Source organism: Canis lupus, chromosome 23, assembly GCF_048164855.1.
Source record: "Canis lupus baileyi chromosome 23, mCanLup2.hap1, whole genome shotgun sequence".
Taxonomy (NCBI): Eukaryota; Metazoa; Chordata; class Mammalia; order Carnivora; family Canidae; genus Canis; species Canis lupus.
In genome coordinates this window covers 21,500,138-21,525,540 of record NC_132860.1, presented here as the reverse complement: position 1 = coordinate 21,525,540, position 25,403 = coordinate 21,500,138, and the positions used below count along the sequence as shown (strand labels likewise).

General features: G+C 37.3%; 1 protein-coding gene across 1 annotated transcript; it reads left to right on the top strand.

Annotated features, from left to right (window-relative positions):
• The first annotated feature begins 7,415 nt into the window (after positions 1-7,415).
• On the top strand, positions 7,416-8,381 carry LOC140615438 (olfactory receptor 56B34-like). Its single transcript, XM_072795298.1, has one exon. The coding sequence runs from the start codon at positions 7,416-7,418 to the stop codon at positions 8,379-8,381; it is 966 nt and encodes a 321-aa protein (XP_072651399.1).
• The last annotated feature ends 17,022 nt before the right edge of the window (positions 8,382-25,403 follow it).

Here is a 25,403-nt window from a genome sequence, read left to right as displayed (position 1 = left end):
ATTGAAAATATGCATAATTCCATCCTATTCTATTGTCATTATCACTTAGTCCCTGTTATGCTATAAAGAAACTCACTTAGCATATTTACCTTTCATTTTGGCAAGTTCATTGATGAAAACTATTAGATAACAGTCATTCCCAGAGCAACTAACATTCTATTAGGGAAGGTAATTTTAGATATTTGTAAATTTTCTGAGATACCTTGAAATTTCAGGGTAGAGAATAAGTCTATGAAATGCTTATCAATGTTTTTCCTTTGGAAATCTATACCATTTCTCTCCATAGCATTTTCCACAGTGTCCTGAACAACACATTGTTATTCCCAAGTCCTCCTTGGTTGTGACTCCACATTTTTTATCAATACACAAATTTATTTTTACCAAAATTAATAATATAAATAATTCCTGTTCCACCAGAACTGCTTACTTCCCTGACCATGTTTTTTCCTACAGCCCAGAAGCAAATTTCCCTAATTTTCTGACTGACTTTCTTTGGTTATAGCTTGACAATAATAATTTATGACTGGGTATATCTTAATTTTAGCAAGTTACACCTCACTTTGTAACATATTACAAAACCCAAGCAATGTAATATTCTATTAAAGTTGTTAAAACACTACATATCTTTGATCATAGCAAAAAAAAAATGAATTTCATACATGGATAAAATTTTGATTCCATTCCAAAACTGGCCAGTAACATATAAAAGAATGAATATGGACAACTTTCTTACTCTATACACAAAAATAAATTCAAAATGGATTAAAGACCTAGATGTGAAATCTGAAGCCATAAAAATCCTAGAAGAGAACACACAGATTGTAACTTGTTTGACATTGGCTGTAGGGACTCCTCTGAAACAAGGGAAACAAAAGCAAAAATAAACTCAGGACTACATCAAACAAAAGCTTCTGCACAGCAAAGGAAACAATCAACAAAACTTAAAGGCAACCTGCAGAAGATAAGATATTTGCAAATGGCATATTCAATAAAGGGTTAGTACCCAAAATATAAAGAATTTATAAAGCTCAACACCCAAAAAACAACACAATTAAGAAGAGGGCAGAAGACATAAACAGACTTTTTTCCAAAGAAGACATAAGGTGGCCAACAGACACATGAAAAGATGCTCAATATCACTTATTATCAGGGAAATATAAATCAAAACTACAATGAGGTATTACCTCTCACTTGGCAGAAGGCTGAAAATGATAACACAAGAAATAACAAATGTTGGTGAGAATGTGGAGGAAAATTAACAGTAGCGCACTTTTGGTGGGAATGCAAACTGATGCAGCCACTCTGGAAAATTGTATGGAGGTTCCTCAAAAAGTTAAAAATAGAATTACGACATAGTCTGGTAATTGCACTACAGGTATTTAGTATACAAAGAATACAAGAACACTAATTCAAGAGGATACATGAAGCCCTATATTTATACTAGCATTTTTTACTATAGCCAAGATATGAAAACAACCCAAAAGTGTCCATCAATTGATGAATGGATAAAGAAGATGTGGTATATATATACAATGGAATATTATTCAGGCATGAAAGAGAATGAAATCTTGTCATTTGCAACGACATGGATGGAACTAGAGCATACTACCATGCTAAGCAAAGTAAGTCAGAGAAAGACAAATCTGATTACCCTCAGGTGTGGAATTTAAGAAACAAAAGAAGCAAAGGGGAAAAAATAAGAGAAATGAAGAAACAGACTTTTAGATATAGAGAATAAACTGATAATTATCAAGAGGAGGTGAAGAGGGATGGGTTAAATAGCTGATGGGGCTTAAGGGGTACACTTATCTTGATGAGCACAGGGCAATGTATGGGAAGCGTTGAAACACTATATTGTACACCTGAAATTAAGATAACGCTGTATGTTCACTAACTGGAATTAAAATAAAAACTTAAATACATATTGATTCCATTCCATCACAATATTACTGTGTTTCAAATAATTTTTGACCCTTAGAAACTCTAACAGCAGTCTTTAAGCAACAAAGAAGTAAATGGGAGTTTCATAAGCTAATTTTAGAAAATTAAAATAAAAATTAAAGTTTTATTTATTAATAGTATATGTAGATAAAATACATGTATTATTAAACAGAAAAGGGTAAAATTTCACTACATATGAACACAAGCATCACTCTTGAAATGCCTCTAGACTGCTTCTCTATTCACTCTTTTCAATATTCATTCATCCACTTGACAAATAGTCATAAAATAATTACCATGTGCAGGAAATGGTCTAGGTCCTGGGGATAGAGCAGTAAATAAAAATTACAAAAAGTATGCTTTTGGGGAAGTTACATTTTTTTTTAAGATTTTATTTATTTATTCATGATAGACACAGAGAGAGAGAGAGAGAGAGAGAGAGAGAGGAGAGAGGCAGAGACACAGGCAGAGGGAGAAGCAGGCATCATACAAAGAGCCTGACGTGGGACTCGATACCCGGTCTCCAGGATCACGCCCTGGGCTGCAGGCGGCGCTAAACCGCTGCGCCACCGGGGCTGCCCGGGAAGTTACATTTTAATGTGAAAAAGAAAAGAGAAACAAATAAGTGACTTTATGACATTGGCTGTAGGGACTCCCCTACAATATGTAGGGACTCCCCTATTGCAATATGTGCCATAGAGATAAATAGAGGAGTCAGGACTGCTATTTTAGATAAAATGATCAGAGATAAGGAACATTTGATCTAAATAGAAATTCTATATCATTTTTTTATTCCAGTGTAATTAATACTAAAATTACAATGTCATGAAAGATAAGAGAGGCAAGTGGTCCTAAAAAAGGAACTGGTCAACAACAAATACTAGAAAGGTTTCAGATAAGATAACATTCTAAAAAATATCCAATATTTTTGGTATTTGAAGTCATTAGCAAGAGCAATTTCTATGTGATGCTGAAACAAAAGTTAAACTGTAGTGAGACAAGAAATCTTGTGGTGAGGATGAGGAAGCAACATAAAGAGGTTATTCATAATGTGTGTGATGCAGGAAATATATAGGTGCAGTCTCTGGAAAGGATATAGAACAAAAATATATTTTGAGATAGAGAGACTTCAAAATTTTCCTAGAATGAGGAGCACTATTCATCAGACAAGAGTGAATTAATCCAATATAAGGGAAGGGAGAAGAAATGTGTGGGAAATATCAGAAAGGGAGACAGAATGTAAAGACTGCTAACTCTGGGAAACGAACTAGGGGTGGTAGAAGGGGAGGAGGGCGGGGGGTGGGAGTGAATGGGTGACGGGCACTGGGGGTTATTCTGTATGTTAGTAAATTGAACACCAATAAAAAATAAATCAAAAAAAAAAAAGAGTGAATTAATCCTTGAGGAACCTGGAGTGAAAATCTGTCCATCTCGCCGGCTGCCCTGGGACCAGATTTGAATGGACACAAACATTTTGTGACTAAATCCTAAGAGCACTTGGGTTGTATTCCCACTGCAATTCAAAAAAACAAAACAAAACAAAACGGACCCTGGAGGATGTTTGTTATAAAGTAGGAAGGGCCTAGACAGCACCTCACCAGGATCAGGCACCTCACAGATCTAATTTATACAAAACCCCCAAACACCAGGGGTGGCAAGCAAGGACAGGAATCTGTTCTGAACAACAAAGGCTAAACCAGGCAGCTAAAGCCAGGGGAGCAGAAGCAGCTACAGAAGGCATTGCAACCTGAGAGCCTCTTCCAAGACCTTCCTGACATAGTATGTAAACCAGTCAATGACCTGCATGTACCCTGAGAGGTGAGGGGATGGATGTTCCCCACCTTCCTGTAAATAACTCTGTTCCTCATCTCTAAATTTGATTAGTATATGCCTTTTCCTTGCCTTCTATGGCTTTCCTCATTTGATTCTTCACTGCTAGTACCTCCCTTCTCTCAGGCTCTAGATTTTTGTAGAGACTAAATTCTGTGATTAGGAAGCAGGAGAGAAATGAGAGTTCCAAGATTTACTGCTCCAAGATCAGTAAATCAATGATAAACCAACAGGCCTAGAATAATAAATTCCATACCCAAGATTCCTAGAACAAAAAGCAACTTTAAACAAAATACTGCTTTATTACACTCAATAAAAAGAGACACATGACTACTTTTAAAAGACCTCATATTTAACATAAAATGAAGCTGAGATCCCATTAAATCAACCAAAAAAACTGAAGATGTTTGCCATCATGCTTGTTTTACAATGATCATGAATTTCCAACCGTTTTATTGAGATATGAAACAAAGATTAAGATATATTAATATTTGTAAGGAGGAAAAATAGTGTTGTTTGCAGGCAAATTTTAAAAAGGTATTTGTTGCACTTCTTTTTTTTTAAGATTTTATTTTTAAGTAATCTCTACATCCAACATGGGACTCTAACTTACAACCCTGCGATCAAGAGTTGTATACTCTATGAACTAAGTCAGCCAGATGCCCTGGAAGCAAATGTTTGTTATAGCTAGAAAATCAGAAAAAGAGCATCAATGGGAAAAATTTTAAAATTAATGATAGTTTAGTAAAATGGACGATACACAAGACAGAAATAACAAAATAAATAAAATTGCACTTTAAAAAATAATAAACCCAAAATATTTGAATTACCAGCAACCATTAATTGGTTGAGGTAATACAGAAAAAACTCACAAAATGTTTGAAAGTAGCACAAGTTTAGCAAAGTGAATGAATGCGAAAAGAAATAATAAAAACCAACATAATAACACTAAAAAAAGATAAATTAACTAGATTTCCATAGGTCAGAAATATATATTGGAATACATAATTTTAAAAACATTCATTTAAAATATCTCAAAATACTAATAATCATAAGAACAGTGCAGAAGTACAAAAATTTTAATAAAAAATTTTAAAGATTTAAGTAAAGGCAAAAGAGAATCCACATTTGATGAATAAGAAGACTTGATAGTATAAGAATGTCAACCTTTTTTCTTCCAAAATCAAGGTACAAATTTGGCAGAATCCCAACCAAAATTGCTATTTTAGAACTCAGTATAGGAATTCTAAGTTTACTCTGGAAAATAAACATATGAAAAGGACTTTAAAATTAAAGAGAATAAGTAATATGGAAATATAGTCCTCTTGTGTATTACATTTATTATAAAACTAAAATTTTTAATTCAGTTTGATATTGGCACAAAATTAACCAGAAAAAAATTTTGAAACAATTGAGTGCTCACATAGAATTTATACATATGAAAATTTATTATGTTACAGAAGAGGCATAATAATCACTTGGTAAGATATGCATGAACCATTGTTTAATTTTGCAAAATCACTTTATTTACATGTCTCTCTTTAACAGAAAAATCAATTCTATGTAAATAAGTTGTGTCACAAAACCAAAGCTCAACCATTAAAAATTAAAAGTCATTGGGAAGTGAATTTTAGTCAAAATTTTGAGTAAATAATGGTCTTCTGTAACTGTTTTTTGGTTGAATCATGGAATGTTTTGAGAATTTGATGAAAGCTAAACAGTTCCTATCCCCAGGATAATGTAAATATAGACAAAGTTTTTCCATATAAATTTCAGAAATTCACAGATTCCCATGGAGACTACCCATAAATTCTTAAAGAGTTCTATTTAAGTTCTATTAAGAAAAAAAAAAACATTTAAAATTGTGTAAGGTACAATATCCATATGTCCATATATATGTATTTTAAATATGTAAGCAGGATGTAAAACCAAACAAAAACTGGGGAAAATGTTATAAAAGCCATATGGTATCATCTAGTGGCCATTGAAAAAAATGTTTATAAAGTTTCCCAATGCATCAAGAAATTTATTTGTACTACACTAAGAAAAAGCACAGGATGAAGAATTCCACTTACATAAAACTTTGTAAGATTTTCTTTCAGCAAGAAAAATGCTGAAAATTAAATATTCCAAAACATTAAAAGCCGTTACCTTGATTTGCTGGAATTTTGACTTATGGTTACTTTTCTAAATCTTTTGTTTTCTACAAGTACTACTGTTTTGTTTATTTTTATTTTTCAATTTCATGAGTACTATATGTTTATTATAAATGGCATGGTCATTCATTCTTCACAGAGGCGGTGAGGAATGGAGCCTTTATCTTACATTTAATGCCATCAAATGAAGCAAAGGTAGAAATTAAATATTGATATCTAAATATTTGACAAGGGAAGGTATTATTCACAAATAAAAGTTAAAGAAAAAAGAATTCTTCAAGTACTGAAAGTTTCCAAAACTACAATGCCTATACACTTTTTGATACAAACTATTGAAAATAGTATGTAACAATTCAAGAGTGAGTGAACAAAATTGAGAATGTGAGAATGAGGAGAACCAAGTATTTAAAGGACCAAAAATGAGACATTGTTAAAATACTTAAACTGTATAAATGTGTGTGATAAATGCCTATTGCTTTAAATTTTTTTTTTTAATTTTTATTTATTTATGATAGTCACAGAGAGAGAGAGAGAGGCAGAGACAGAGGCAGAGGGAGAAGCAGGCTCCATGCACCGGGAGCCCGATGTGGGATTTGATCCCGGGTCTCCAGGATCGTGCCCTGGGCCAAAGGCAGGCGCCAAACCGCTGCGCCACCCAGGGATCCCAATGCCTATTGCTTTAAATCTACACCACAGAAAAACTCTGGAAGAGGTGGGAAGTCTGATGGTAATTTCTCTCCTTATATCTTCTATTAATAAAATTAATTATTTTAAAATATAGTTTTATGTATGTCTTTAACATTACTTTCATAACTAGAAGAGGAAACAAATTATATGATTTGATGCCAGAAATTAAAATTTTGCTGAATCTTTCTCATTTATTAGTGTTTTCAATATATAATTCTTATGTAGACAAATCCTTCAACCTCTGTATCCTTATATGTAAATAACTCCTGGTGGATGAAGATTAAATGACATGAATTTTGCCAGAAATCATTCGTCAACTACAGGCACTGTGTAAAAGAAAAATGTGATCAGGGTTCTTCCTGTGGCTGCTTGGTCTCCTCCAGAAGATTCCAACAATGGAGAAAACACCTCTGCTCTCTCAACTTTGAGTTCTTTATAATGTACAAATCTTTTGCTTTGTGTCTGTATCCCCTCCAACCCCCTCCCTGCCCCCCCCCCACACACACAAATCTACCCAGAATTTACAGAAAACAAAGCCAGTAAATCATCACTTTTATTCTGCTAAAATCTTTATCTTAGAATCTATTTTGGCTCTTCTATTATTGCTCTTATCCAAACTTTTTTCAACAGTCCAGACGAGTTGAGGATACATTATGTTTAAAAGGACTTATTGAGTTATTATTGATGAATTTTCTACCTCTACACAAATTTTGAGCCTCTTCTGAGCTTACCACAGCCTATTCTTATTTCTCTTTAATTCACAGGTAGATCCGAGAAGAAGACATCCCTGAGTATGATGATATGGATATCACCCTGGGTATAACCAATAGCTCCAGGCTTCAAGTACCTGAATTCATCCTCCTGGGGCTCCCAGGCATTCATGAGTGGCAGCACTGGCTCTCTCTGCCCCTGGCTCTGCTCTACATCTTAGCTCTTTGTGCCAACATCCTCATCTTAATCACCATCCAACATGAGCCTTCCCTGCACCAGCCCATGTATTGGTTCCTTGGTGTCTTGGCTATAGTGGACATTGGCCTGGCTACCACTATCATACCCAAGATCCTGGCCATTCTCTGGTTTGATGCCAAGGCCATCAGCCTCCCTGAGTGCTTTGCTCAGATCTATGCCATCCACTCTTTTATGGGCATGGAGTCAGGCATCTTCCTCTGCATGGCTATCGATAGATATGTAGCCATTTCCTACCCCCTTCGGTACCCCTCCATACTCACTGAGGCTTTTATGATCAAAGTCACACTGTCCATGGTGCTCAGGAATGGCCTGTTGACCCTCCCAGTGCCTGTATTGGCTGCCCAGAGACACTATTGCTCCAGGAACGAAATTGACCACTGTCTATGCTCTAATTTGGGGGTCACTAGTCTGGCCTGTGATGACATCACTATTAACAGATTTTACCAGTTGGCCTTGGCATGGGTTATGTTTGGGGGTGACATGGGTCTGGTCTTTGCTTCCTATGCTTTGATTATTCGCTCAGTGCTGAGGCTGAACTCTGCTAAAGCAACATCAAAGGCCCTGAGTACCTGCAGCTCCCATCTCATCCTCATTCTCTTTTTCTACACGGCTGTTATTGTGGTGTCTGTCACCCAGCTAGCAGGAAGAAAGTTCCCCCTTATCCCTGCTCTCTTCAATGTGCTGCACAGTATCATGCCCCCAGCCTTTAACCCCATGGTTTATGCCCTCCGGACCCAGGAGCTGAGAGTGGGCTTCCAGAGGGTGCTTGGTTTGGATGACAATGTGTCCAGGAAGTGAGCCAGCTTTAAATGGCTGGCTTTTATAACTGGTATTACAGAAAGAGCACAGGCTTTGGAGGGCAACAGCCCGGAGTTAAAATTCCATGTCTCCCAATTGCTAGGAACATCAATTCAAATTACTTTACTTGTTTTATACAGCATATACTATATGCCAGGTACTGTAAACATTTCACAAATATTAACTCACATAATTGCATAACAACGCTATGAAGCAAGTACAATTGCTATTTATATATTTTGCAGATGAGGCAAGAAAGTTGAGAAACTTGCCCAAGGTCAAATGGGAAGGAAATTGCAGAGTGAGATTTAAACAGTCAGGTTCCAGAGTCCCTGTTCTTAACACTTTCTCTCTATTCAACCTTGCTACTAACATTTAAAACAGGAATTAAGATGACCAAAAATAAAGGAATGATATCTAAATTAAATGAAATTATATTATCACTTCTCAATTAATAAAAGAAAATTCCATTTAAAAGTTGGCAGCAATTTTCCTGTCTGATAGAAAATACAGAACATTTTAAATGCTCTAGAATCACTCTAGAGAACCCCACTAATTCTATATAAGTCAAGAATTTGACAGGAATCATTTTGCCACTTCATAAACTCTTTGACAGTGCTTGAGTTCATTTGATTAAGCACTAAGCAAACTATCCCACCCACCCTCCCAATGCTGCAATTTAGTGGCAGTATAAAGGTCAGCAAAGTTCTCTAAAGTAGAACTTGCCCTATAAGGGAAATGATACAAGTTTCTGGAGAGAGAAAAGAAAAATAATTTGGTAAAATTATTTTTTAGTTATTTTAATGTCAGAATATAGACCAGCAAGGGTGGGTTTTGGGCTCCAAAGTGACATATGACTAAGTTTAGGAAATTCCCCTGACCTAATTACATGGCATAATGGCAGACTTTCACCCAGCAGCATGTCTGAGAATTCAACTCAATTCTAACAGGATCTACTGGGAAACAGCGTCAGATTCCACAGGTTAAGGGTTTAGTCCTACAAGACTGCCCCCCATCCCCTGCTTCAGTGCCAGCACTTCTTTCTCTGGTTCCATTAATTTGCTAGAGCAGCTCACAGAACTCAGAGAAACATTTTACTTACTAGATTATCAGTAAGTATTTTTTATCATATTATAAAAAAGATATGTCAGGAACAGCCAGATGGATGAGATGCAGAGGGCAAGGTATGCATTAAGTGATATGGAGAACAAAGGCAAAAGAATAAAAAAATTAAACATCCTTATAACTTACAACCCATTGGCAAGTATTTGGGACAGGCAGGGTGACCTTACTCCAGGAACTTAGCTGCCTCCATATTAACACTTGGCTAGAAGTAAAAGGCAACCTTAGCTTGACATTAGCTAGACTTCCAGAATCCTGTAAGTCTTATTTAACACACAAAAATCCCTTTGGAAACTTCCTTTATCTCTACCCACCAAGATGTATGTTAGCAATCATCCTCCAAGCATATGGCCCACTGATATACATCTGAAGGGGTTCATGACTAAATTTTATTAGACAGTAGTAAATGATCTTTTCCTAACAATAGCTAGCTCCTCAAGGTCCTGGAAACCTTACTTCGAAATTCCTTATGCTATCCCCAAACCCGTTCCAACTCAAAAGTATATAATCAGCCACTCCTCACAACTCCAATGCAGCTCTTTCTGCTCACAGGTCCTGTCCTTGTGCTTTAATAAAACTACCCTTTTCGCACCAAAGACCTCTCAATAATTTATTCTTGATCTTTCATTCCTGAAACTCAACATTTCACATCATTAAGGGCACAGAGCTTCCATGCCCTCTCCAGGTACAACATCCCCACATCTCTATCTGTTCATCAACTGGAAAGAGATCTGAATCCAGTCCTTTTTTATGGGGATTTCATTATATTGTCATGTTTGACTAAGTCATTGGCCATTTGTTGACTCAGCCTCCAGGCACTCTTCCCTCCCCAGAAGTAGGGGAGCAAGGGCTGAAAGTTCCAACCCTCTAATCACAAGGTTCCTTCTCCAGGGAAACAGCCCCCACCCTTAAATTACAGAAGAGCTTTCCCAAAATTGCCTAATTAACATAAAAAAGAGGCCTTATCTCCCTTATCACAGGAAATTCCAAGGGTTTTAGGAGCTAAGAGCCAGGAACTAAGGCTGAAGGTCAAATACATAGGAAAATATATTACTAATCACAAAATCACAGAGCCCAAGACTGAGAAACTTAAGCCATTAAAACTCAAGGAACTGGAGCACCTGGGTGGCTCCATCAGCAAAGTGTCTGCCTTTGGCTCGGGTCATGGTCCCAGGGTCCTGGGATCTAGCCCCCAACCCCAACCCCTACCATCCCCCCAACCCCCAACTCTGCCAGCCCCAGCTAGCAAACCCCCAACCACCCTCCCACCTCCCCATCCACCCCCCACATTGGGTTCTCTGCTCAGCAGGGAGTCTGCCTTTCTCTCCCCATCTGCCTCTCCCCCAGCTCATTCTCTCTCTCTGCCTCTCTCTCTCTCTCTCTCTCTCTCCCTCTCAAATAAAAAATCTAAAAAGAAAAAACTCAAGGAATTATCTTTCTTTTAACAAAGTGAATTAGATAGCAGGGACTTTACTATATCCATAAACAAGACAGAATTGGACCATGTGCTTTTACCCGTTTTTAACAGTGATCTTTGGGGTGCCTGGGTGGCTCAGTCAGTTAAGCCTCTGCCTTGAGCTCAGGTCATGGGATGGAGCCCTGGATCAGGCTCTCTGTTCAGCAGGGAGTCTACTTCTCCCTCTACCTCTGTGCATGCACACTCTATCTCTCTCTCTCTCTCTCTCTCTCACTCTTTCTCTCTCTCTCTCTCTCTCTCTGGTGCTCAATTTCTCAAATAAATCTTAAAAAAAAAAAAAAAAAACAGTGATCTTTGTAGAGGCTGCTCTTAGGCAGTGTTGAGCTATGGAATGCAGAAAGGGCTACAGTGACCACCTGGCTGAATGCACACAGGCCCATCAGGTGACCCACCTCAAAATACCCAGACCCTTAACTGACCAATGGGCTATTTACAACCAAGCACAGTTACCTAAAAGGGGAGAATTCCTTTTGTCACCATACCTCCTCATCTAACCCCTTTATTTATGTTTTGATTTTTATTTTCCGTTTTATTTTTTTTATTTAAATTCAATTTATTTGAATTCAATTCAATTCAACATATAGTATAACACCCAGTGCTCATCTCATCATGTGCCCTCCTTAATGCCCATCACCCAGTTACCCTTTCCCCCCACCAACCTCCCCTTCAGCAACCCTTTGTTTGCTTCCCAGAGTTAGGAGTCTCTCATGGTTTGTCTTCCTCTTTACTTTTTCTCTACTCGTCCCCCCCGCCATGTAACCCCTTTAAAAACAGCTCCCATCCACTGCCTCCTTACAAACAGCTCTTTTTCTGCTGTCTTGTCCACTGCTCCCTTGCAGTGTATTCAGTAAACTTTGATCTACTTTGATCAGCCTCAGGTGAATTTTTTAACCACCATGCCACAGGCTTCCTCCCAATTGTCACCTGACATTTGGGGGCCCCCTTTCAATAGGGATAATCACCTCATTTAGACACCACAATCTTGATGAGAGATGGAAGTAGAAAAATGTTCACCTTTAGACTCGAAGTCTGGATAGTCCTTATAGGGATTAAATACGTGCTATTTGCTGCATTCTTAATGTATAGGCAGTCTCACGACTGCCTATACATTAACTGATAGTAATAACCAACTGAGTGATAAGCACCAGAGAAATCTTGTGGAAGTAGTTTTAAAGTAGAAATTCAAAGAAACATTTGTAATCTAATATACCTTACATGTTCCCTCCCTCTTGAGCTAAGCATATAACTACCAGCTTCATACAGCAGAAAGTGCAGCTCTTCTGCCCGAAGGACTTGTCCCCATACTACTCAGATAAACTGATTTATTTGCACCATACAAAGTCTTAAGAATTTTTTCTTGACCTTTGCAGTTGACTTCCCCACAACAATCCCATATATCAACAGGAGCACTGACTGCTGATAAATAGTGGTGCACTAGTAGATGGGTTAAATTGCCTGTTACTCTTTCTGCATAGTGTTTGGACTAACTCCCTGAGATCCTTTGACATTTCAAGGAGATAAAAATAAGTCCCAATAGAATTTCTTCTATTCTGGCCTTCCGAAAGATTGGATTTCCACTTCCACTAATGGGTGATAGGACAATTCAGACAAAGACTCATTGTGAGAACAAGTAGAAATGATGGACAAAACATCTTTAAATGGGTATAGGGAGATTGGAAAACTAACGAGTTAGTAAAAATTGTGTGAGACTTCCTTTCAGCTCCAATTTATAAAAAAAAAAAAAAAAAAAAGTTTAGAAGTGTCACTCCCATTCTTACATCAAGAAAAAGCTGGAAAACCAACCACTTTCCCCAGATCCATCAGAGAACCAAGGTCACAAGGCTAACTGACTTCCTGGAGCTAGAGGAATACCTTTCCTCTAGGTAGGATATGGCTCTAATAATATCTCTTCTCCTGGGGATGAGACCTTTATCATGGAGAATACTCTGGGATTATTTTACAATGTTAATTTTTCCCTTCCCCCTGCCAGAGCCAGGGAACCACTCTTGGATCTTTATTGTGAGAATCTGCCAGCATTGCTGGATATAAAGTGTGCCCCCCCCCAAGACTGCAACCCCCATAATCATGCTTTAGACCACACTCATACTCCAGGATATGTCAAAGTTACCTTTGAAGTACCTACCAGTCTATGTCTTCAGCACTTTGGGCTTCAACTAGCCAGATTCTTTGTATTCACCTGTCTCTTCAAATTTGGGGGTGGCAGTTGCCCTGTAATGTCACTTCTTTGATGGGTCTATGAAAAGTCATTGAATTTCCTTTTTTTCAGCCTTTTTCATTTTAAGGACAGGTGTGATGGTTCAAAGATCTTTACATGTCAGAAGCTCTCATATTAGTTATAACTGAGGCACAAAATAAGTATCCCTGAGTCCATACTCATATAAATAAATGATCTAATAATTAAGTATATAGGGGAGAATAAGCAAGTCTCTTATGCAGAAAATTTCCAAATAATCTATGTAGCTACACCACCCTCAAGTAGGTAAAGCATAAGTCCTCACTTCTTTTTTTTTTTTAATTAAAAAAAAAATTTTTTTTAATTTATTTATGACAGTCACACACACACACACACAGAGAGAGAGAGAGGCAGAGACACAGGCAGAGGGAGAAGCAGGCTCCATGCACTGGGAGCCTGACGTGGGATTTGATCCCGGGTCTCCAGGATCATGCCCTGGGCCAAAGGCAGGTGCCAAACCGCTGCGCCACCCAGGGATCCCAAGTCCTCACTTCTTAAGCACATAGTGACTTCTTTCCAAAAACCTGTATTGGCTTTAAGTAGGAAAAGGGGGAAAAATTTTTTTTAACCACCAAAACATGTATTTTTAATGCCCACGTTATAGATTTGTATACCTTCTTCCTCAGTATGCTCTTTCAATTACTAACTGTTAACAATTTCTTATTACAAATAAGATTTTTTTTTCTTTTTCACATTAACTGCTCAGATTAAGACAGTGCATACTGTGGAGAGTGAGTAAAAAGTAAACAGAGAGCAGGAGTCATGACCATGGACTAGCCAGCCCGCACAATGGCACAAAACATCAGAAATGGAAAACATGCTTCCTTACTCTTAGTACAAAAGCTGTCAATTAGGATTGTGTTTAACTGTATATAATGGACAGCAGAGTATAGTGAGTAGGCAAAAAGAGTTTATCTCATGACATATATGTGCACATGCATGCAAACTCACACACACAAGGAATCAGGCAGTATGGAGGTATTAATATGGTTCTACTGTGCCATCAAGTGACCAGCCTCTTTCTACTTTCTGCTCTGACATTCTAAACTATGCTACTATACTCCACATTCAACTCCATATTTCAGAAAAGAAGAAAGAAATTTAAAAGGAAGTCTCAATAGACTTTTACTCACATCTGATTGATCAGAAATGAGATTGATGTTCATTTCTAGTTCCAAGAAAGACTCAAAAATCAAGTCTTTTAGATTTCCAGCCTCTATGATAGTGGAAAGTTATACAAAGGTAGGTTTGAATGGGTACTGGGTATACTAACTCCCAGTAAAAACATAATATACATTACATTCTTTCATGCAATATTTTCAAAAATTGATAAAACATTGGACCACAAAAAAAGTTTCAAAACTTCCAAAGAGTGAATAAGTTCTAGATATCTCTGAATCAACGTGACAAACTCAACACACCACAGGTTCCTACTCCCACTACAAAACCTAGCAATCACTAAGAATATGCAATAACATATCAATAAATAACATCAACTAATAACACAAAACAAATGGAGAGCTACTGATGAAAGACACACACACACACACACACACACACACACACACACACAAATAGGAAAACTCCAAAGATGAAAGGCAATTATGATGGAATTGTCGAAAAATGAAAGCCCAAACAGTGCATGGTAGATTCAGACTAAGAAATGTCTAAGAAAAGCAGGGGACCATGAGAAAATCAACCCAGTGATAAATGAGTAGCACAGTAGAAGTAGCCAGACAAGTCTCTCCTGCTGCACTCCTGAACCAAGAAATAGACCAAAATTCAAGAAACAGTGGTGGATGTTCCAGAACATTAGACATTGGGTCATAAAACATAGCAGTGACCCACATAGTTATAAAGGACCATACCCCATGAAGCATGGGGATAACCTGAAGAATAAATCAAGATATTAGCAAACCTCATATCTCTCTTAAAACAGGTTCCATGAAACAAAGACAGCAACATCCCAAGATTGCCTACTAGAGAGAAAACCAACCAACCAAAATCAAAAATGGCTTGGTACAAACTTGACAAAGGTTTCTTCCTGAATGTAAGCCTCTTGTCTCCCTTTTCTTAGGGCATTTGCTTCAGAAAACTTGTAATTGTAAATTCTTTCTTTGCCCCTTTGCAGTGTACATGTCTACTCCTAACCTCTTGCCAATTTTGCAACCTAGGAAATGTCTTTCTCAAGAACATGTGAACTATCTCCTGAGATGTAAACATTGAAAGAGATAGCACCCCATCTCCCAGTCTCTGTAGAGGGTACCAGCCTAATTTCTAATGGTGCCAATTAGCAAACACAGATGGCCTAATTACAGACAAAATCATTGGCAACCTCAGGAATAATTCAATGTACTTGACACATCCCATTGATCAACCTCCCACTGAAGTCCTCCAGTACATTTCCAAGTGCTCATTCCAGGGCTTAAACTCATTCCACCTGACACATTATCCCAGCTCAACCCTATCTTTTTATTAACAGAACTGGGTATTCAGATTTTATCTGTGCTCTCTTCCCCATTGTTGGCAATAGTATAAGAATAATATCAATTTCCACTTGCTCATCATATTCAGTGCAATTTTATTGAACATTAAATACAACCAGATATTTGAGCAAAATCAACGTGAAATAAAAGTCAATAAGCAAAACTCACACCTAAAGAGAGAGGAAATTAAGAATCAGAAAAGCTCCTCTCAAGGTAAATTTCTCTGTGCCAACTCTCTACTTCAGGATTCTAAGGACCCATGCCTTCACATCTAGGGATGATCACAAGCACTGTTACTAGCCCTAGGTAACTACACTACCACTTAGGATCCTACTAGTGACATCCTTATACTAGTCTCTTTATAAGTAAAGCCTTCTCAAATTATTCCAATTCAATGAATTTGAATTATTATATTCAAATTGTTCTAATTTGAGAAATAATTAGCATTGGCAAGAATGTGGAGAAAGAGAAACACTTGTGCACTGCTGGTGGGAATGTAAATTGGTACAGCCACTAATGAAAACAGTATGGAGGTTCCTCAAAAAATTAAAAATAGAACTACTATATAATTCATCAATTCCATTTCTTGGTATTTACCCAAAGAAAATGAAAACACTATTTTAAAAACATGTATGCACCAACATGTTCATCTCAGCATTATTTGCAATAGCAAAGATATAGAAACAAGTTAAATGTCCATCAGTGGATGCATGGATAAAGAAGATACAACACACATACACACACACACACACACACACACACACAAATACTATTCAGCCAAAAAAACTGAAATCTTGCAATTTACAACATGATGGACATTGAGGGCATTATGCTAAGTGAAATTAAGTCAGATAGAGAAAGACAAATACAGTGTGATCTCACTTATACATAGAAATTTTTTTTAAAAAGTTTACTGATACAGTTAACAGGCAGAGGAAGTGGTTACCAGAGGCAGGGATGGGGTGGCAAAATGTGAGAAGGGAGTCAAAATTACAAACTTGTAGGTATAAAATAAGTAAGTCCTGGGAATGTGATGGACAGCATGGTAACTATAGTTAATAATACTGTACTGCATATTTGAAAGTTCCTGAGAGAATAATTTTTGAAAGCCCTCCTCACAAGAAAAAAAAAGTCTGTAGCTATATATAGTGATGGATGGTAACTAGATTTATTTTGGAGATCATTTCCTAATATATACACATGCTGAATCATTATGCTGTACACCTGAAAGTAATATAATGTTATACGTCAATTATACTTCAATTAAGAAGTTTTTTAAATTATTCTAATTTGAGTGGGCCATCTGTTCCCTATTAGTACTCTATCCACTGCAATGCTCATTCAATTAGGCAATATGGAAGTCATTAGCAAAAGCAGTTTCAATATACCAATAGGACAGATTTTTATGGTCATAGATTATAAAGGTGAGGAAGTGAGAGCAATATACAAAGATGATTCTTACAAGAGGCTGAATCAGTGAAAGAAAGACCCTGGTGATGCAGGGTATGACTGGGAAGTGCCATGGAAACACTTAGGCATAAGTGTGTGCAATACAGATTTTTTTTTTTAATTTTCAGTCTTTGGAATCTTCAACTATTGAGTTGAAAGATTCAGGAAAGTAGAAGACAATTGACACAGGAAAAAAGGACAGTCCTTGCTGCTGTATCACTTGGTTTGAATATACAAACGTGCTCTGACACCAGTGATAAGCTATGAAACAATTTGAAGATAACTGAATTTCACCTTTGCCTTTGTGAAATCCAAACAGAAAACTGCCTCAAGCTGAGAATAAGTGTCCTAAGATACACACACACACACACACACACACACACTCCTAACAGTTATCAGCTACCTTCCTTCATTTCACAACTTTGAGTTTAGACAAAACTTTTTATCACTTCACCATAGCTCACAAGCTGTAACCCTTCCTCCTACTTCCACAAGCAAACCTCATGTCCTTTTCAAAGTGTTGTATTCATTGCAGTATTTGTATTTCTTTAACCATTTAGCATGTCAAACTCTGCTAAGTTTTGTCCTAGTTTTCTTTTTTATGTGTCACTGATATTTTTTTTAAGATTTATTCACTTATTTTGAGAGAGTATGGATAGGAGAGGGGCAGCAGGAAAAAAGAGAGAATCTCAAGCAGACTCCCCACTGAGCATGGAGCCCAAGGTGAGGCTCTATTTTTCATGACCCAGGAAATCATGACCCGAGCCAAAATTGGTCAGACACTCAACTAACTGAACCACGCAGGCATCCCACTAATGTTTTGAGTACTATGCTCCTAATTCCATTTTTTCCATAAATTCTGTGATTTCTCATGGGGCTTTGCATAGCCCAGTGATTCTGAAGACCTCCTCTATCCCATTACAACAGAATGGACTATTTGCTAGAGTCAGTGGAGAGGAAACCAAGCCTAGACAAGAAAGGCAAACACACAATTTAACCTGGCAGAGCTGGCCATCTGCTGGGCCCATGCCCTGGGACTAGGTTTGTTCTCAGAGTGGCTGAGGCAGGCATCCAAAATCACTTGGGCCCTTCCTGCTGGAGTGAGACAACCTGCTCCAGGAGCAGTTGGGTGACACTGAGGAGTGCTATGTTGCAGGCATGGGGCAGGGCGGGAGGGGGCAGTCACATCAAGACCAGGTGATTTCAGAGCTGTGATTTACATCCAAAACCCCAGGAGTGGTAGGAGAGGGACACATCTGCTCTGAGCAACAAAAGGCCCAGAATAGGCAGCAACAGCCAGGAGAGGGGAAGCAGCCCAGAAGTTAAGAACCAGCCCAGGGGCATCTTTATGGAATCTCTTGCAGGAGTAAGTAAATCAGCCACCATCACAGACACTGGGATGGGACTCAATGGAGGTAGTTCCCCTCTGAGGATTCTGTCCCTGTCTATGAATCTGGCTCACTGTCCTTGGATTTCTCAACTTGCCTTTCCTTACCTTCCATCAGTCTCTTCACCTGGGCAGGGGTTAAGAACTGTATGTGGGGATGAGGGCAAAGAGTTGCTGCTGAGCTCTGATGTGACCATATTGCAGACAATGGGGCTCTTGAGCCAGGGGAATGTGCAAAGAAAACCCCTTGGCTGCCATAGTATCAGGCACACAGGGGGCATTTAGTAAAACTTTGGTGAGTAAATGACCAAGCTAAGTAATTTTTGAATAATAAATTATAAAGCAAAGATTCTCAAAATAAAAGGATTTTATGAATCATGAGTCTCAAATCTTCAATGACTTGGAAATTTTGCAGTATATAAAATGCATTCTTAACTGGTTTTATTTGTAAAAGAAAAAAGCCAACACCACTATCAATGTAAAATATTTTGTTAAATCAGCCAAAAGGGGAAAGTGAGATTGGCTGCTATCACTATTGTTTTATGTTGTTCTGATTAAAATAAAGCAAAAAAATATAAATGAGAGCTATATTTGGAAAGGAGAGCTCCAAATTATCATTTTTATACCACTAATGAGGTCTTACTAGAAAATCAAAGAGAAAAAAACTGAACTAGAAAGTATTTATGGTGGACAATAAAATAGTGAAGTTAATCTAAAGCAAAATAACAGAAATTGACAAATTTCCTATATACTAGCAACAGTTAATTTGAAAATAAACTCTAGAGGGGCAACTGGGTGGCTCAGTCAGTTGAGAGTCTGACTCTAGATTTCAGCTCAGGTCATGATCTCAGGGTCTTCAGATTAAGCCCCATGTGGAGTTCACAGTCAGTGCAGACTGTGCTTGAGATTCTCTCTCTCCCTCTCCCTCTGCCCATCTTGCTGCTCACTTTCTCTCTCTCTCTCTCTCTCTCGTCTCAAATAAATAAATAAATTCTTAAAAAAAAGAAAAGAAACTCTAGAAAAAATTCCATTAAAAACACTTCAAATACAGTATTTTATAAAGTTTGAAATGTTGAGATATATAAATAATACCTTTTAGTGAAAGATGTAAAAGAAAATTTAAGTAAAATAAGCGGTAAATCAAATTGCTGAATAAAAAGGAAAAAGAATTTAAATTAAAAATAGTCCTACCATATGATTCATCAATTCCATTTTGGATACTTATCCAAGAAAATGAAAACACTAACTCAAAAACATATATGTACCCCTATATTTATTTCAGCATTATTTACAATAGCCAAGTTATGGAATGTGTTAATTTTTATAAATTAGTTTTCATATTTCATAGGATCCAAATTAAATTTGGACATTCTTGAAATCAACAAAAGAATTTAAGGTGCTGCTGGCAGTCTAAACATAAGAGTTTTAAATTTTCAATGTAAAATATTAAGTGGAAAAGAAATCTATATGTCAGATTGATGTGGGGAGCAAAAGCAAAAAAAAAAAATTTAAATTTCCTTACAACTTATAGGTCATTGACAAGTCCTTGAGATAGAGTGATGTCTAGGAACTAACCACCTTGATGTTAACACTTTGCTACGGGCAAAAGAGAATCTTAGCTTAACATCATCCCAACAACCAGGATCCTTTAAGTCTACTATTACATATTAAAATTCCCTTGGACTTGTGTCTTTTGGCTTGGAGAAGGTGAAGGTACAATTGTCTTTGGTCCTCTCAAATCCAAGTTTATCAGACACCATCCACCTCCACCATGCCACCCTAGGTTTGACCCCAATGAGATTAAAGTCATATACCTGGAGTGCAATAGTGGCAAAGTTGGTGCCACATCTGCCCTGGCCCTCAAGATTGGCCTTCTGGGTCTGTCTTCAAAAACGGTTGGTGATGACATTGCCAAGGCAACTGAGGATTAGAAGGGTTTGAGGATTACAGTGAAACTGACCATTCAGAATAGAGAGGCCCAAATAAGAGTGATGCCTTCTGCCTCTGTCCTGATTATCACAGCCCTCAAGGAGTCACCAACAGACAGAATGAAGTGGAAAAACATTTAGCACTGTGGAAATATAACTGTTGATGAGTTTGTCAATATTGCCCAACAGATGTGGCACTGATTTTTAGCCACAGAATTTTCTGGAACCATTAAAGAAATCTTAGAGACTGCCCAGTCTGTGGGCTCTAATGTTGATGGCTACCACCTTGTAACATCATAGATCACATCAATAGTGGTACAGTGGAATGCCCAGCTAGTTAAGAATTATAAAGGAAAATATTTCAATAAAAGATCACTTGACAATTAAAAAAAATTCCTTTGGAAACGTATTTTCTCTCTACCCCCCCCCATATGTGTTAGCAATCATCTTCCAAGCATATGGCCCACAAATATACAACTGAAGGGTCTCATGACTAAGGTTTGATTAGACAGTCATAAATGACCTTTTCCTAACAACAGCTAGCCCCTCAAAGTCCTGGAAACCTGGATTCTAAAATTTGGAGACATATGCTATCCCTAACCTCCTCTAAGTATATAATCTGCCACCCCTCATAACCCTAATGCAGCTCTTCCTGCCCGCAGGTCCTGTCTCTGTGCTTTAATAAAACCACCTTTTGCACCAAAGATGTCTCAAGAATTCTTTCATGATGGTTCGTTCCAAACCCCAGCATTTCCACATAAAAATCTCTTCTAAATCTAGAGAAGTTTTGCTCACTATAGTAATCTCATCACAATTCACAAATAGAAAAATGGAACAGAATAAATAGACCTAGTACATATAAAAACTTACTGCACAGAAAAGGAGGCATCAGTAGCTAATGGGAAAAGAAACTAAAACTACTGTTTTGATATCTGGAGAAAAATAAAACAATACAAATATATTCTTCCTCCTGTAGTTCAAAATCTATTCATAATAAACGAATTATTTTTTTGTAATGAACCATTAAAAACAGTTTTAAAAAAGGTAATGAAAATAATAATCAAAATTCTGAATTGAAGATGATTTTCTAATTCACTCAAGATATACTGCCTATTTTCCCTTGCTATTAAAATAACTTGAAAATGTTCTATAGTCATGCAATAAAGACCTCACAAATGAGGAGGTATTGTTAGGAAAAGTTATATGGTGTTATATGGTGTTTTATGGTTCACCATAAAACTTATATGGTGAAACCAATGTTTCACTTAAGTATAAATATCCAAATATTTAAATGTCAAAATAACTATGGTAATTATAGTAATTAAATCTAGTATATGTTAAAATTCATTTAAGGAAATATATGGTATTATGTATTTTAAAAATAATACTCTAGCCTACTAAAACCTGAAAGTTGGAGGAAAGTTGTTAGTGGTTTAATTATCTTACATATCTCAGTATTTAAAAACAATAAATTGAAAAATATAGGTTTCAATATGTTTTCAATTTAACTTTTGTAATCAAAAAGGAAAAAAAGGTTATACTTTAAAAGAACCATTTTTGTCTATGCTATCCAGAGGAATCTACACGTTCAACCCCTATCAAAATACCATTGACATTTTTCACAGAGCTGGAACAAATAATCCTAAAATTTGTATGGAACCAGAAAAGACCCCAAATAGCCAGAGGAATATTGAATAATCCTAAAATTTGTATGGAACCAGAAAAGACCCCAAATAGCCAGAGGAATGTTGATAAAGAAAACCAAAGCTGCAGGCATCAAAATGCCAGACTTCAAGCTATATTACAAAGCTGTGAGCATCAAGACAGTGTGGTACTGGCACAAAAACAGACAGATCAAGAAAACAAACTAGAGAACCCAGAAATGGACCCTTAACTCTATTGTCAACTAATCTTCAACAAAACAGGAAAGAATATCCAATGGAAGAAGGACAGTCTCTTCAATAAATGGTGCTGGGAAAATTGGACATCCACATGCAGAAGAATGAAACGAGACCATTCTCTTACACCATACACAAAGATAAGCTCAAAGTGGATGAAAGACTTAAATGTGAGACAGGAATCCATCAAAATCCTAGAGGAGAACACAGGCAGCAACGTCTTCGACCTCAGCCACAGCAACTTCTTGCAAGACATGACTCCAAAGGCAAAGGAAACAAAAGCAAAAATGAACTTTAAAAAAGCTTAAAAGCTTCTGCACAACAAAGGAAACAGTCAACAAAACTTAAAGGCAACCTATGGAATGGGAGAAGATATTTCCAAAAGACATATCAAGTTCAAAAAGAGTGTTGCCTGTGTTCTCCTCCAGGATTTTGATGGAATCTTGTCTCACATTAAGATCTCTCATCCATTTTGAGTTTATCTTTGTGTATGGTGCAAGAGAGTGGTCTAGTTTCATTCTTCTGCATGTGGATGTCCAATTTTCCCAGCACCATGTATTGAAGAGACTGTCTTTTTTCCAGTGGATAGTCTTTCCTGCTTTGTTGAATATTAGTTGACCATAGAATTGAGTGCCCATTTCTGGGTTCTCTATTCTGTTCCATTGATCTATGTGTCTGTTTTTGTGCCAATACCACACTGTCTTGATGACCACAGCTTTGTAGTACAACGTGAAATCTGGCATTGTGATGCCCCCAGCTATGGTTTTCTTTTTTAACATTCCCCTGGCTATTTGGGGTCTTTTCTAATTGCACACAAATCTTAAGATAATTCGTTCACTTTCTCTGAAGAAAGTCCATGGTATTTTGATAGGGATTGCATTAAATGTGTAAATTGCCCTGGGTAACATTGACATTTTCACAATATTAATTCTTCCAATCCATGAGCATGGAATATTTTTCCATCTCTTTGTGTCTTCCTCAATTTCTTTCAGAAGTGTTCTGTAGTTTTTAGGGTATAGATCCTTTACCTATAGGTAATAGGTTTGGTTTGGTTTATTAGGTTTGGTTAGGTTTATTCCTAGGTATCTTATGCTTTTGGGTGCAATTATAAATGGGATTGACTTCTTAATTTCTCTTTTTGAACTTGGCCACAGTAACTTCTTGCAAGATACATCCATGAAGGCAAGAGAAACAAAAGCAAAAATGAACTATTGGGACTTCATCAAGATAAGAAGCTTTTGCACAGCAAAAGAAACAGTCAACAAAACTAAAAGACAACCTGCAGAATGCGAGAAGATATTTGCAAATGACATATCAGATAAAGGGCTAGTTTCCAAGATCTATAAAGAACTTATTAAACTCAACAGCAAAAAAACAAACAATCCAATCATGAAATGGGCAAAAGACATGAAGAGAAATCTCACAGAGGAAGACATAGACCTGGCCAACAAGCACATGAGAAAATGCTCTGCATCACTGGCCATCAGGGAAATACAAATCAAAAAACAATGAGATACCACCTCACACCAATGAGAATGGGGGAAATTAACAAGGCAGGAAGCAACAAATGTTGGAGAGGATGTGGAGAAAGAGGAACCCTCTTGCACTGTTGGTAAAAATGTGAACTGTACAGCCACTCTGGAAAACTGTGTGGAGGTTCCTCAGAGCATTAAAAATAGACCTGCCCTATGACCCAGCAATTGCACTGTTGGGGATTTACCCCAAAGATACAGATGATGTGAAACGCTGGGACACCTGCACCCCGATGTTTGTAGCAGTAATGTCCACAATAGTCAAACTGTGGAAGGAGCCTCAGTGTCCATGAAAGATGAATGGATAAAGAAGATGTGGTATACTTATACAATGGAATATTACTCAGCCATTAGAAATGACAAATACCCACCATTTGTTTCGAGTGGATAGTATTGGAGGGTACTATGCTGAGTGAAATAAGTCAATCAGAGAAGGACAAACATTATATGGTCTCATTCATTTGGGGAATATAAAAAATAATGAAAGGGAATATAGGGGAAAGGAGAGAAAATGAGTGGGAAATATCAGAAAGGGAGACAGAACACGAGAGACTCCTAACTCTGGGAAATGAACAAGGGGTGGTAGAAAGGGAGGTGGGGGGGGGGGTTGGGGTGACTGGGTGATGGGCACTGAGGGGGCACTTGATGGGATGAGCACTGGGTGTTATGCTATATGTTGGCAAATTGAACACCAATAAAAAATAAATTAATTAAAAAAAAGACATATCAGATAAAAGGCAAGTATCCAAGATCTACAAAGAACTTATCGAGCCCAACACCCAAAAAACAAATAATCCAGTCAAGAAATGGGCAGAAGACATGAACAGACATTTCTCCAAAGAAGACATACAAATGGCCAACAGACAAAAAAAAAAAAAAAAAAAAAAAAAATTGGCCAACAGACATATGAAAAAATGCTCAACATCACTTGTCATCAGGAAAATGCAAATCAAAACCACAATAAGATATCACTTTACACCAGTTAGAATGGCTAAAATTAACTAGATGGGAAAAAACAAATGTTGGCAAGGATGTGGAGAAAGGGCAACCCTCTTACACTCTTGGTAGGAATGATACATTCTACTGATACAAAGCTGATACATTCCATACTCTGGAAAACAGCATGGAGGTTCCTTGAGAGGTTAAAAATAGAGGTACTCTATGACCCAGCAATTGCACTACTAGGTATTTACCTCAAAGATACAGATGTATTGAAATGAACGGGCACCTGCACCCCACTGTTCATAGAAGCAATATCCACAATAGCCAAACTGTGGAAGGAGCCAAGATGTCCTTTGACAGATAAATGGAAAAAGAAGATGTGATATAAATCAATTGGAGAAAGACAATTATATGGTTTCACTCATATGCAGAATATAAGAGATAGTGTAGAGGATCATAAGGGAAATAGAGGACACTGAATGGGGAAAAAAATAGACAGGGAGATAAACCATGAGACACTCTTAACTCTGGGAAACAAACAGGGTTG

What these genes read in the sequence shown, in the direction of transcription:
- LOC140615438 (XM_072795298.1), top strand. Translation starts at nt 7,416, where the DNA reads ATGGATATCACCCTGGGTATAACCAATAGCTCCAGGCTTCAAGTACCT.